Source organism: Sinocyclocheilus rhinocerous, unplaced genomic scaffold (assembly GCF_001515625.1).
Source record: "Sinocyclocheilus rhinocerous isolate Xijiao unplaced genomic scaffold, SAMN03320098_v1.1 scaffold125, whole genome shotgun sequence".
In the NCBI taxonomy this organism is placed as follows: domain Eukaryota; kingdom Metazoa; phylum Chordata; class Actinopteri; order Cypriniformes; family Cyprinidae; genus Sinocyclocheilus; species Sinocyclocheilus rhinocerous.
The window spans coordinates 214,467-228,582 of NW_015660494.1; the positions used below are offsets into that span (position 1 = coordinate 214,467).

At 42.4% G+C, this 14,116-nt stretch overlaps 2 protein-coding genes across 3 annotated transcripts in view; one reads left to right on the forward strand and one right to left on the reverse strand.

Moving 5' to 3' along the window:
* LOC107725011 (interferon regulatory factor 1-like) overlaps positions 1 to 3,101 on the forward strand; it is a 4,536-nt gene extending 1,435 nt beyond the window's left edge. Inside the window, exons 3-8 of the mRNA XM_016534126.1 lie at positions 1,121 to 1,300; positions 1,422 to 1,502; positions 1,590 to 1,691; positions 1,766 to 1,818; positions 2,682 to 2,775; positions 2,942 to 3,101. Of these exons, the coding sequence (XP_016389612.1) occupies positions 1,121 to 1,300; positions 1,422 to 1,502; positions 1,590 to 1,691; positions 1,766 to 1,818; positions 2,682 to 2,775; positions 2,942 to 3,021 (590 nt within the window). The 3' untranslated portion in view covers positions 3,022 to 3,101. The remainder of the gene's footprint in view (positions 1 to 1,120; positions 1,301 to 1,421; positions 1,503 to 1,589; positions 1,692 to 1,765; positions 1,819 to 2,681; positions 2,776 to 2,941) is intronic.
* A 766-nt stretch (positions 3,102 to 3,867) lies between these two features.
* Positions 3,868 to 14,116, reverse strand: part of LOC107725010 (nucleolar RNA helicase 2-like) — a 10,629-nt gene continuing 380 nt past the window's right edge. The window contains exons 2-17 of one of the 2 annotated variants that reach the window (XM_016534124.1): positions 13,607 to 13,744; positions 13,415 to 13,519; positions 13,254 to 13,326; positions 12,982 to 13,160; positions 11,783 to 11,900; positions 11,416 to 11,601; positions 11,248 to 11,324; positions 10,970 to 11,038; positions 8,058 to 8,207; positions 7,807 to 7,968; positions 6,772 to 6,891; positions 6,307 to 6,380; positions 5,960 to 6,119; positions 5,638 to 5,772; positions 4,783 to 4,827; positions 3,868 to 4,618 (exon numbers count right to left, since the gene is read on the reverse strand). In XM_016534124.1, the coding sequence (XP_016389610.1) occupies positions 4,406 to 4,618; positions 4,783 to 4,827; positions 5,638 to 5,772; positions 5,960 to 6,119; positions 6,307 to 6,380; positions 6,772 to 6,891; positions 7,807 to 7,968; positions 8,058 to 8,207; positions 10,970 to 11,038; positions 11,248 to 11,324; positions 11,416 to 11,601; positions 11,783 to 11,900; positions 12,982 to 13,160; positions 13,254 to 13,326; positions 13,415 to 13,519; positions 13,607 to 13,744 (2,004 nt within the window). In that variant the 3' untranslated portion in view covers positions 3,868 to 4,405. Of the gene's footprint in view, positions 4,619 to 4,782; positions 4,828 to 5,637; positions 5,773 to 5,959; positions 6,120 to 6,306; positions 6,381 to 6,771; positions 6,892 to 7,806; positions 7,969 to 8,057; positions 8,208 to 10,969; positions 11,039 to 11,178; positions 11,325 to 11,415; positions 11,602 to 11,782; positions 11,901 to 12,981; positions 13,161 to 13,253; positions 13,327 to 13,414; positions 13,520 to 13,606; positions 13,745 to 14,116 lie in introns of both variants that reach the window. The other variant, XM_016534125.1, reaches the window with a different exon arrangement.

The window sequence follows — 14,116 nt, forward strand, 5'->3', positions numbered from 1 at the left end:
GAGATACAACTATTTGAAAATCTGGAATCTGAGGGTGCAAAAAAATCTAAATATTGAGAAAATCGCCTTTAAAGTTGTCCAAATGAAGTTCTTAGCAATGTATATTACTAATCAAAAATTAAGTTTTGATATATTTACAGTAGGAAATTTACAAAATATCTTCATGGAACATGATATTTACTTAATATCCTAATGATTTTTGACATAAAAGAAAAATCTATAATTTTGACCCATACAATGTATTTTTGGCTATTGCTACAAATATACCCCAGCGACTTAAGACTGGTTTCGTGCTCCAGGGTCACATTTATGAATGTGCTATATATATATATATATATTCATAGTATCATATGTGTTGCTCATTAGTTACCAAATGATACCATCTGCGTTGGTTACCATGAGAAACGAGATCTATGAATGTCCAAATCTGGATTTTCATTGAGTGAATGCACATTCGCTATAGCGTCGAGTTCAGCTTGATGTTTTGAGTCTAACTAAAACTCATCCACAAAAACTGATTCCATATTCAGCAGCCTCAAAAATAGCTGGACACCTTCAGACACTGAAGTCATTTAAAATGTCTTTTCATTAGATACAAAGTATCCAACCGTGTGGCAGTTATATGATGCCTTCCCCAGACCTTCAGAAAGATTTCTTTTGAGCTGTGTGGTCTCGAGGTGAAGAGAATCACACTAACTTTCAACACGCTCCACAGAGTTTGACAAACAGAAAGAGTTGAAGACCTTTTGTCTTATTTTGAAAAGCTAACTGAAAAGCGTGCTGCATTTATTTAAAATAAATGTGGCTTGTTTTGATATTCTAATATTTAATGCAACGACACTTTTACATTTTGAATTGTGGCAAGTGCATGAACTTAATTTCTCTGGTCATTGGTCTCAGACGTCCAACACTGAGATTTTGCCCAAATTCTTTGAAACATCCAGATGGAGCACCAGAACAGCTCATTTAATATTAACGCTATATCACTTGTAATTGTACCAAACATGTTTAAAGGAGAAGTAAAATCATGCCAACAATGATCAGCTTGGCCAGGAACACAACTGAAATGTACTGAAAACGGGTGCTGGATGATCATGCAAACTCCTCTCGTGGATTTCAGGGCGATACAAACCCGGCGTAGACAAACCCGATCCCAAGACATGGAAAGCGAACTTCCGATGTGCGCTCAATTCCCTGACGGACGTCAAAGAGCTCCAAGACAAAAGCATCAAGAAAGGCCACAACGCTTTCAGAGTTTATATTCTCCTTCCACACAGCAAAACCGTGAAAAGACGCAAAGGTATTTGCACATGTAAACCTTGTGGAATATTATTTCATATGTCTAGATTTCACATATAGTGTATAGAGATGTATATTGTGTTCCTGTAGTAACGAGTTTGTGATGGCATGTTTCTCTTCAGCTTTAAGGTGTTTGGAGACCGACAGTAAAGCAGCATCACCGCCACAAATGCAAAGGAGCATACCACTGGAGAGATTTACAGGTACCACCCAATGACAGGTCACCACCTATAATACAAAGTCCTTCCACGTCATCATGGATGTGTCGCATCTTTCCCGCATGCATACAGAGGCCTTCTGGAAGTTCACAGATGATCGAGGCAGTGCCACGACTGAAGTGCTGAGAAAAGATGATCTCGAGGAGGAGAGACCAGCCCTCTACTGCTCACAGGGTACTTGTGCTAGTCTGTGCACAATAGTTCGGATTAGTAGAGGTTTAAAAATGACTAACTCGTGACCTCTGCAGGACTGCAGCTGAACAGAACAGACGAGCACGAGCAAACTGAAGCGGTGCTGAAGGTAAGATCTCTGATGGACACGGCTACGTTGGCTTGACAAACCACATACTGATCTCAGGACGCCCAAAAGATTCACTCAGGCGTCCTGAGAGATCAGTATGTGGTTTGTCTTTACTTAATATCCTAAGTAAATACTTTTAGTTAAGTCTTTACTTAACTTGCATGAAGCTGGAAAGACCAATCAAAGCATCTTCATCCGGCGGTCTGATGAACAAACACGGTGGAGCATCTGATGCACGAAGCTGCTCCGACTTAAAAACAAGTCTCAGCAATCATTTATGGTCAAATTAATTACTAAGTTTATCAAGACATTGTTCTGGAGATTGCAAGGCCATGAGGCTCAGCAGAAGTCGAGTGGTTCCACAGGACATTAGAACGGCTCTGGAGCAGGTTATGTTCAGAAAATAGTTGCTTACCCTGAATCTTACCTCAGTTTTTGGTACCGAAAGTTGAGCTTATCCATTTACTCGGAGTAAACTTACCTGGGTTTTAGGATTAAAATGCATAAATAAAAAACAGGTCATGGTTTATATATGGATCTGTATCCATCAACCACTCAAAACACTTTAGTTCACCCGAAAATGAAAATTCTGTCATCATTTACTCACTCAATGTACATTCTTCAAAACATCCTCTTGTGTGTTCAGCAGAAGAGAGAAACTCATTCAGGTTTGGAACGACTTGAGGGTAAGAAACAGCGTTTCCATTTTTGGGTGAACGATCCCTTTAAACACCACAAGACATGGCCTTCGTGAACTCATCTTAGCTCCAGCTAATGCTTTGCCAAGCCAACACCAGAGTTTCTTTTGAACTGCTCTTTTCTGGTTAGTGTTGGATCTAAGACCGTGTGCGTTCGTTCTGCAGATCGTGGATCATCTGAAGAACCTGGAGCACTGGAGTCCCTCGTACGAGAGCGACAGAGGCTGGAGACCCAACTCAATGTGGATGGGATGCCTGTGTAAGAAAAACAATTCAACAGCTCTTATCCAGTAAAACACTAGAGAACAAAATTATGTTATAAGAAAGTGTCCTACTAAACAAACCATTTGATCATTCTGTCCTTATTAGACGCATGCTAATGTGAGAGATTTGCTATTAAAGTCCATGAACGCCTCTGATTTCAGGCGAGACGATGGAGTTTTCAGGTTACTCCTTCCAGACGGACTGCAACGTGCACAATACCTCATCAGCTCAATACGACTAGACCGACTGAACGAGCAGGTTCACACTACTGTGTGTGTTGTTGTTTTTTTGTAGTGCAACTGAAGGAAAAACATTAATTAATGGACAGTGAAACTCTGCCTGAATGATTTTGAGTTATAATAAATAATGAAAAATTAGGCAAAATGATCCAGAGAAGACATCTGCCATTTTATTTGTTTCCCAAATCTTTCAATAAATCTTGAGTTAATGCTTTGGATTAAACCATGTGTGGCCTTCATTCATGACGTGCAGGACATCAGTAAGAACACCTGCATCTGCTGCGGGCGAATAATGAACATCACTCATGTGCGCATTGACTGTGGTGTGAGAGTGTAGAAATGTAAGGGACAGTTCTGCCGACGGTCCAATCCGGCTCCAACCATTTCTGATGATCCTGAAGACCGCGATTAGCTGGATGAGGTGTGTTTAACGAGGAACGGAGCAGGTTAATCACGGGCTTTTCTCTTTTCAGAGTGTAAGCAGCACTTGATTCTGACAGTCAGTCTGCAGATTTGAATCATGTTACCGCATAATCCGATTTGTCTTTCCAGCCCCCGTAAGATGAGCCAGTGAGTTTTACCACATTATGAGTAGGGTTGGGTATCGTAAGAAATTTTCCGGTTCCATTTAAATTAACTGTTATTATTTTTTCACTATTTTACCTTCATTGAATGTAGTGTTGCTGTAAGGTAGTAAGTAATGTTGAGTAATGCTAGTCCATCACATGTGCTTCAAAGTTGATGTTTTTTACACCAATAACATTTTGCTTTTCAAGCAGGGAATAAGCTGGTTGGCCAAATAGTCCCTTGAGGGCTAAGACACTTGTTCATTTCCCTAAATTGCCTATATTAATGACAATATGGGACAAATATAATGTAATTTAGTGGCGGCAGAAGCTGCGTGCTGCTGGTACATGTACAGTCAGACAAAACAACATGCACATTAATCAAAGACGCGAGTGCGCGTACAGTCGTGGAAAACGATGTGTTCGGCCGTTAAAGACGCGACGCGGTGCGTCATTGGAAATGATGTGCTCAGTAATTAAAGAGGCAGGGTGGCGTTTAATGTTATTTGGTTTGTGACATCCTTTACGGGAAACAAGGCTGCTCACAGCGCTTGGTCACGCGTCGCACCAGAACCGTTTTCGAACCGAAACGTATAAATTGCTCACGCTTCCGGTTCTCGGTTCTCGGTTCCCAGCCCTACTTATGAGCAATGAAACACAGCCGCAGTGTAGTTTAAAGACCACTTTAATATCAGTGGGATTGGTTGTATAAATAGCACAACTGCAAGTAAAAGCAATCAGCATATTTCATGGTTCTTAACGCCCGAGTAAAGAGCGAAGCGGCAGTAAAAATGACAGTCTGAGACCATCAGAGTCCACATCAGTAATCGAAGGCCTGGCTGAAGCTGCGTTTCTGAGCACCTCCTCGTCCTCTTCTACCTCCCGAACTGTTATTGCCTTTGAAGCCAAACGAGCGGCGTCCTCGTCCGAACCCGCCGGAGGACCGTTCGCTGCTCGGCCGCATGCTCTGCTCCATCTCGGGGAGCTCTGTGGCCACGCTCAGCTGCCAGCGGCGGCCGTCCTGCCATCTGTCCTGCAGAGACACAGAAACACGCCGAGTCAGCAAACACAAGCAAGCGTCTGCTACTGAAACCTGAGAGCACAGAAGACGCTCACGATCAGCTGGACGTGTGTACAGACACGTCCCTCGAGCGTCGCTTTACAAACCACTCCAAACACACAAGCGCTTCGTCATACCTGCATCTCTTTCGCTTTGCTGGCCGGGACGTCGAAACACACACCCTGAGAGAAACACACACACACAGGACACATTAGAAATCAAGCCCTAAACAGATCCTCCAATCCCTCAACAGATCCCTCAACAAGACAGCTGCTTTGAGAGACGCCAGCTGTTTCACACGTGAGGAGTGTTTTTCCCAGCACACAACTTACATTTGATGCTTACATTGTTTGTCATTGTCTGGAATTATTTTCACTTTACATAAAGACATCAAAATGTGTGTACGTGTCTTTATTTCAAAGTAAAATAACTGTTCTTAGACCTTTACAATTGCCCTTATGTTTAACAGAAATCCTAGTACTGTAAGCAATAATATCTCTATACGAATTCACTGTAATGGGATTATAATTAAGAATTAATTACATTCATGAATGTGTGGGTTCCTGCAGACCAGTCCAGTTTATATGATTTTATTTACTTTTATTTAGAACCTAGTGATTAAAAAAAATATTACATTTATAAATTATTATTATTTTTCAATTTACACAATGTTTGAACTTGATGTTGGATAGCGTTTTTTTTTTTGGTAAATGGAGATGTAAAAAAAAAAAAAAAGTAATACAAAAAAAAAAAATCATTTGAAAAAAATTTATTAGTTAAACTCCTACAGAAAATGAACTAGAAAGATGACCTAGATTTGGTGAGAGTCATGCAAATACAAATATATAAATTGTTTAAGTTTTTGCTATTTTGTCGTATCTGCTGTCATTAGTTGCTAATCATACGTTTTGTCAATACATCTCAGCAAACAAGATGATAAAGGTGTGTGGTCCTGAATGGCTTGGCTTCAGTAAATGATAATGGAGACGCACCTTCTTGCCCTTGAGGAAGGTCATGCGTTTGATGTGCTCATCGACTTCCTCCCCGAGCTGCTCCTTCAGGCCGCGCCAGGCGTAACCGATGTTGTGCATTTCTTGAGAGCAGCTCATCATCATGGTGGTGAACCCCTGAGAGAACGAGACACAGATTCGGTTGAGTCTCACACAGATTCCAAGCACTGTATTTAATGATGGCAGGACTCTTCCACTGTTAGACTACGAACAGTTTTGGGTGTAATAAACTCAATGTTTCAGGAGTTTTTCCATGTTCTGGAATGGCTCGGATTGAAAGCGTCAGAGCTCTTGTGTGACGTACAGTGTCTGAGTTGATGAGGGACCTCTGCTCCAGGCTGGTGGCCCCTGATATGTGAGCGAGGGCCGCTGCCAGAGCCTCCACCGCCCCGCGCTGCTCGATGAGTTCCTGCGCAGCCTCACGGAAATACCCCACCGCCACCGCTGGAACCGAGTCCAGAAACCTGCCAACAGCACAACATTCAGTCGGATACGCCAAATCAAAACATCTGCATGTGTCATATTTGTGACCCTGGAGCACGAAACCAGTCTTAAGTCGCTGGGGTATATTTGAAGCAATAGCCAAAAATACATTATTGACCCTTATGACTGATTTTGTGGTCCAGGGTCACATATGTGAAGCTCTCTGACCTCACGGCATCTTTACTGGAGGACTGGATGATGTCGTTGGCTGTTGGGACCCCGACCCGTTTGAAGGTGATCCCCTGGAGCAGGTGAACACAAGAAACATTAGCAGTGTATTAACCAACCATAATTTGTTCTACTGATGCCACTGCTTCATTCACACTAATGACATTATTTTGGGTGGATTCAGGGCTATTGGGACATTGGTTCGAATAAAAGTGTCAGAATTTACCCGAATTCACCCTACATTTCACATTTTTGGAAGAGCTACTCCAAATACTGTCATATTAAAATAATACAATTAAAAAAAAAAAAAACTCAAACTGATATCTTAGACAAGGCCTACGGGGGAAATGAAGCATTTAGAATTTTGTCATTGTTTTTGAAATTCAGCAAGCATTCTGTCTGATCACACTCTTTGTTTCTGGTTTGCTGGTTAACCCACATTCGCTTCTCTAATAGTGGTCTCACCGCTTTCTGCTCCACAAACTTGAGCTGGCTCTCCTCCTTGCGCTGGTAGAAACAGATGCAGATGCCTGTTCTTCCGGCTCTGCCGGTCCGTCCAGACCGGTGGATATATGATTCCACATCCTGCATTCACAACACTAGCTTAGACTTTTAAAGAGGATCTTAAACTATAGAGAACATAAGACCCTGTCAGCAGTAGGGGTGTAACGGTACACTGAAGTCACGGTTCGGTATGAGATTTTTTCATTTATTTTGAACAGACAGTAGTGCTACATACATGCAGCAGTTGTTTTTGATTTGAATTAGATTGTATAATTTCAAGATTAAAAGCAAAAACAGAATGGTCTGACTTTAGATTTGTGAAATTATGCTACATAAGACACAACAAAAACAGCAGACGGGCTGAATGAAAATGCAAATTCACTTGGTTAGCGCTGTAAACAAAACAGCTGCGCTCATAAACACTACTTTAATCTGCATTATATCAGGGTTCCTCCAGTCTTGCTCTGGAGGGTCACTGCCGTGAGTGAGTTTGATCAGGGTTGGAGCTGAACCCTCCTGGACTGGATTTGAGGAACCCTGCATTATATGGAGGTAAGAGGACAAGAAAATGCCACCGAAACATTTGTGTGCAAAAACTAACAACCGGTTCCGATTTATAGCCCGAAACTTTCCCACACTGCCGATTTAAAACAAGCAGGCGCTTCTTCGAGCTCATCTGAACTCGCCGTTCTTGTTTTGGGTTAGTGTAGAGCGTCTCTTCTTCTGCACTGATCACCTATGACTGTATTCATCATCTGACTGCATGAACCGAACGGAGTCGTCCGTATCGTAGCGGTTCAGGACGAATACATGTACCGTTACACCACTAAACAGCAGGGACTCAAAGGATACCGTTAACCAAACATGCACTAAAATACTAATAAAAACAGAACATATTTTAAAGAACCAACCACCGGTTACCAGATGTACAAACAAAATAACTAGCATTGGGGTAGCAAAACAAGCCCAAAACAGCTCTGGGACAGGCTGACGTACGTTTGGAGGAGAGCACTGAATGACCAGGTCCAACTCTGGGATGTCCAGGCCGCGGGCCGCCACATTAGTGGCCACCAACACTTCAAACGTGCCGCTCCTGAATCCCTTGAGCGTGATCTCTCTCTGTTTCTGAGGAATGTCTCCGTGCAGCGTCTGCGCGCTCTGAAGCACAACCAGCGGAGACAGCAGAGTCAAGCACACTGATGGTACAGAGACAGAGCAGATGTGCGAGCAGCGCTGTGGTCATGCACCTGTTTGATGGATGTGTTCATGGAGAGCTCAGTGGCCTCTCTCTTGGTCTCGCAGAAGACGATGGTCCGGCCGTGGCTGCCGCTGTACACCTGAACCACATCACCGATGACAGACGCCCGCTGAGACCAGTGACACGCGATCGCCAGGTGCTGCGTGCGAGAAAACAAGCAGGCCAGAGTCAACTCAGATACATGGTATAATGGTTATGACAGCAGTATTTGGGACAGAGGATGTGTGTTATCCAATAATCACAAATCACAAAGTTAATGAGAAAAAAGTTTGTTCTGAAAAGCTTGTGCACATCAAAAAAACATGCTCTGATTAACCTTGAAGAAAAATTAAAGCAATTTTTCCCTCACTTTTACCACCAATTATACTCCTACATAATACATAACTTCAGATTTAAAAAATGCAGGCATCTGTTGGCATCTTGTCCAGACAGCCCTCTCTTATTATATTAACATCAGCAGAAATCCAACAGATCACAGAGTCCAGACTCAGTTTCACAGCAGGACAGATATTAGTGTGATTGTGCCCAACGTAATAATGCATACAGATGGTCTTATTTTAGTCGTTCTTGAACTGGTGAAGACATCCAACTCAATGATTGACTGCTTCTAGACTTATGCACTCGTTTGTTTTCCTTCATCACATTACATGGCAACACACGAATGTTATTGAATGTAATGCAGATGCCACCTACAGGAGGAAACCCTCAGCTGACCTTACAGAGGCTTTTGGATTCACGGTCTTCAAACATTTTGATGATGGGACTTAATGATAAATTGTGTTGAATGTGATGTTGCAGACATGCTGTGACTGATTTACTTAAAGGGGTCATATGATGCGATTTCAAGTTTTCCTTTCTCTTTGGAGTGTTACAAGCTCTTGGTGCATAAAGAAGATCTGTAAAGTTGCAAAGACTAAAGTCTCAAATCCAAAGAGATATTCTTTATAAAAGTTAAGAGTCAGCCACGCCTACCTAAAACGGCTCGTTCTAACACACCCCCACATATCTACCTCACTATGTGGGAAGATTTGCATAATGCCGCCCAAATGTTCACGAAAAGAAAGGCGGCGTAACTTTTATTCGCACTGTAGTATTGTTGCGTAGTAAATGTCGTGAAGACGCTGTGTGATTCGTTGTGAAAGCGAAACTACTTTGTTTGGTCTTCCAAAAATGGACACGACTAGAAATCAGTGGTTAAGTTGTATTTACAACACTGTTCCAGAACACTTCAACCCAAATATTCAGATGTGTGCAGCACATTTTATGGAGGACTGTTTCCTGATCCTGGGAGAGTAGACTACAATGCCGGCTGTTCTGACTCACAGACTGTAAGTACGTTTTTTTATATTTAAAGAATTTGCCACTGATGATTCAAATGCTAGTTTTGGGCAGTGTAGCGTAACACTTGTTGTTTGTCATTTCTCTGATCACAAATGCAGACATGGTTTTATGTTTACGCGGCGCGATGCAACGCAACGCGTAAAAAGACAGTATAAGTCATTATAATCCGTAATTATGTCCCCACTGGATGCAACAAATGCCTCATTTGTAATGGGTTTTAATGTTTATGTCTCGTCGCTCCGGCCGGACACGGCATCAACAGTATGGTGAGGGGCGTAACATTTCCGTCACACGCTTGAGGTATTCGGCCAATCACAACGCACTGGATAGCTGACCAATCACAGCACACCTCGCTTTTCAGACCGATTGTTCTTTTTAGCAGCATCATATGACCCCTTTAAAACGTTCAAATAACTGTTTTTATGCATTCATTTGCAATTCTTTTGGTAGCTTTAATTGATAAGATGCTTATACACAATGTTCTGTTATTCGAACTGCGTTTTATTTGTCTAGATTTTAGAATTTCCTTTATTTTTCTACTTTGGACCTGACATTGACAACTGGTCACTTCAATGTTAACAGGTGTTTTGATTGTTAGTTAGCAAAGTGTCCCGGATATTTCTTTAAAATCATCCTGAGAACCGCTGTTGGAAGAACCTCCCACATTTTGACCAAAACAGCTTACAACTGAACACAAATCACTGGAATGGCTCCAGACTCTATAGTACTTTTGTTTTGTGCCAAAGTACAGCACTGAATCCAGAGAGTGCCTTAAAAACACTGCCACGCATGTGATGTGCGCTTCTGTTTCCAGACAATTACGGGCATGATGTGCATCATTTGTAGAGTTCACCATTGAGAGGTTGTCTGTTAATATTTGTGTTTCATTATAACTTATTCAAGTGAAAAAAAAAAAAGTAAAAAGAAAATAAATCAAGAGCATAAAAAGCATATCGATGTGTGGTGTTGTGTTGTCAGATGTCAGAACAAGTATCTAAAGCCCAAAGTACACTTGAGTTTCTTATGTGTACACTAGCGTATGCGTACAGTTGAACGCGCAACCTTTCAAAGCATACTCCGTTTGATTTGCACATGCGCTCTAGAGAGCTGCACTATTTTCTCCAGAAGTTATGAGTCTCTTTTTAAACTACAGTTGTTGCTTTCTCATAACCCCCTCACTTGGGACTTTTTCATGTTGTTCCGTCTCTTTAGTTTTGTTTTCTACTCTGAAGCAATGCCCCGGGACAGTGCTGCCACTTTGTGGAAAAACTGATTACTGCAAAACAATTTCAGTATGCATGCGTGACCTGTGCCTACAAAGTATGTGCGGTTACGAAAATTGGGTGGTGCAGTGCGCGACACAAATGTCCTCACCTGTATAGTACACAGATCCTTGCAAAAACTAAAGTACCTGTGACCTGCAGGAATCAGAAGTGAAGCGTGAGCGTCCCCTGGAGGACTTCTGTGGTACTGCAGCTAAAAGTCTCACAGAAACCTTGTTTTTTTTAATGTACCTGACGATTATAGTTTTTTCCTATGCAGGCACATGCGTGATGTTACCTCGACTGTGGTGGCGGCTTTCTGGGTCTTTTTCCCGATGAGATCCACATGGATGTACTGAGAGCGCATGTATTTCTTGCAGTGAAGCGTGAGCGTCCCCTGGAGGACTTCTGTGGTACTGCAGCTAAAAGTCTCACAGAAACCTTGTTTTTTTTTTATGTACCTGACGATTATAGTTTTTTCCTATGCAGGCACATGCGTGATGTTACCTCGACTGTGGTGGCGGCTTTCTGGGTCTTTTTCCCGATGAGATCCACATGGATGTACTGAGAGCGCATGTATTTCTTGGCCACCTCATAAACCCAAGCAGGACACGTCGCTGAGAACAGCAGCGTCTGCGGTTTCTCCTCTGCATCTACACGAGAAAAGGTCAGAAATCCAGTTTAGTGATTTTCTGACAAGATGACGTACATCTTTCATGACTAACAGAGGTTAGATTAGATTACCCTTCTTATAGGACACAGAGAGGATCTCCTCCACCTGCTCTGCGAAGCCCATGTCCAGCATCTGGTCCACCTCGTCCAGCACCACGTGCTTGATCTGAGACAGATCCAGCTTGTTATTCTGCAGATGGTCTCGGATTCGACCCGGCGTTCCCACCAGTACGTCGATGCCATTGCGGATTGCTTCCACTGATGCCACAAGAAGTCAATCATCAAATTACTAAAACATCTGAAAGCTGTATTTTTTGTTCCATTCTTAGTTACAACTAAATTGAGCTACACGTGTTTTTCTGTCATTGATCATTCAGTTACGATCATTACAGTTTCAAAAAACACAACAACAACAACTCTCTGACGATTAAAGTCCTACGTTGTGGGTTGTATGAGCTTCCTCCGTAGAAACACGTAACAGACAGCTTCTTGGTGACGTCTTTGAAGTCTTTGGACACCTGAATGGCGAGCTCACGAGTCGGTGTCAGAACCAGCACCTGTGTGGACACACATCACATGATACTGGACACGTTCACCTGAATTAGTTTCTCAAGATCCCCCAAAAAATCTTGCTGATCTAAAAGCTTCCATAGTTTTGTAGGCAAATATTAACTGTACAAACACAGGAACAGAAAACTGTTGAATGATTGGTCCTTGTCTATATTAGGTGTCTTTAACTACTATGCACTAATCTCAAAAATATTGTGTGGTTGGTACAATGTATTTATTGTATTCATGTCGTAGGTCAAAAACACTTGTTCTGCTATTGAGGTGGGATACGGTTAAGGTAGGTTTGTTGGTCTGGTTAGGTTTGGGTTTGGGTTAAGGTGTAAGGGTAGGGTCCTCAGTGTAATTACAGATGTGCAATTCATTTCTGTAATTCCATGTAATTCCATGCAGGTATTTTAGAATATAAGCACAGTGTAAAACATGCAACACATAGTAGTTAAAGACACTTGATATGAAGTGTGTCAGCACACACATGAACTCCTTCATCCTTCAGTATCCCAGGATGCACCACATGAGCTTGGTAAAGTCAATGCATCCAAAATTTTGACTGCCGGTGCATAAAGGAGGCAAGCAAAGGGGATGCAAACTTTTGCACTCAACTTGCATGTCAACTCTTAAGGGCCCTCACACTTCCCAGGGCCCCTCTAAAACTCACTGAAAATCAGGCATCAAAAACTGACTGCGAATGAACTTCAACTCGCAACAAAACAAAGTTTTACTTCTTGTTGTGATTTGTGAACAGTGACTCCGCACTATTTCTGGGTTACTAATCAAAAGTAAATTAAATCAGTGACAATGTGTTTTTCTTGCTCTCTGGATGCTCTTAAATCATGAGTTCATGTAGAGCCTTAAAGCAAAACAAAAGACAAGACAGACAAACCTAATACTAAGACATTCTTAACCTACAAGTGAAGACTCTTTACGTAAGTACTGAAGATGATCAAAGCAGAACAGCAGCACTTTTGAGCAGCACTGCATATTTCAAGCTCTCATTTACAGCTTCATGCACATGACTGCTCGTGTTTATCATCACACAGTATAACAGAAGGCAGCGTATGACGGCGTTACCGTCGGGGCTCGGCCTCTTCTCCTGTCGTCCGCTGCTGCCTGCAGCTTCTCCACCAGAGGAACAGCAAACGAGAAGGTCTTCCCCGTGCCGGTTCTCGCCTGACCGATGACATCCTTCCCATCATACACCGAGTTAAAGGTCTTGACTTGGATGTCAAAGAGGTATGAAACACCACGGGCTAAAAGAAAAAGCAAGTATTTCACATTAACGTAGGTAGGTTCACCTTAAACAGCGGCGTGGCGTTATTTATCAAGATGTGTGTCCATGTTACCCTGCAGCAGTTTGATGGTGTTCTGGGAGATCCTGAAGTTGGAAAAGGCTCCTTCTTTCTGCTCCGGAGTTTCCTAAGGAATAAATCACGTTCATCAGAGATCATCAGACCGGCTCAGTGTGAGCAGAAGCGGAGGAATGAGCCGCGAGGCGTGTACACACTTTCTCCCGGTCGCTGTCGGAGTCCACCACAGCCGACGGGGACGGTTTATCAGGCTCTCCGCCGCTCATCACGTCCTCCACGTTTGCCTTTTTCTTCTTTTTCAACTGTGCGGAGATTTGAGTAAACGACATGTGCTCCAGAATAAAGATGAATGATTTACGTGCCGTCTGAAATCAGAAGAAATGCGTTACCTTGATCTGCTTGGTGTCCGTGTTTCCGTTCACGTCTGAAGCCTCGGTGGGCATCTTCTCAGCCTTCCTCTTTCTAGGAGCCGGTGAATCACACTCTCCTGCCATCAGCTGTTGTTCTTTCAGCTTCTTTTTCTTTTTCTGGAGAAAAACAACAAAAATGATGATCAGTGATCTAGGGATGCACGGTTGTAACATTCTCTCATGACTTTTGTCCATCCATCTGAATGTAAACACAACCAAAACTATAACCCATATAGTTTCAAGTATTCTGAAGAGACACAATCACTTTATGTGATGAACAGATTTAATTTAGGCTTTTATTCCCATCTAAACACTGACGGCAGCACACACAGCACTGCTCCTGCTGGAAGCATCCTAGCCTCATGAGTTTTGATCAGTGAAGTGTACGTCACGTATTTTCGACTCCACGTGAGCATACACACACACATTCATTTTCATATATATATATATATATATGTGAGTGAGTGAGTGAGTGAGTGTGTGTGTGTG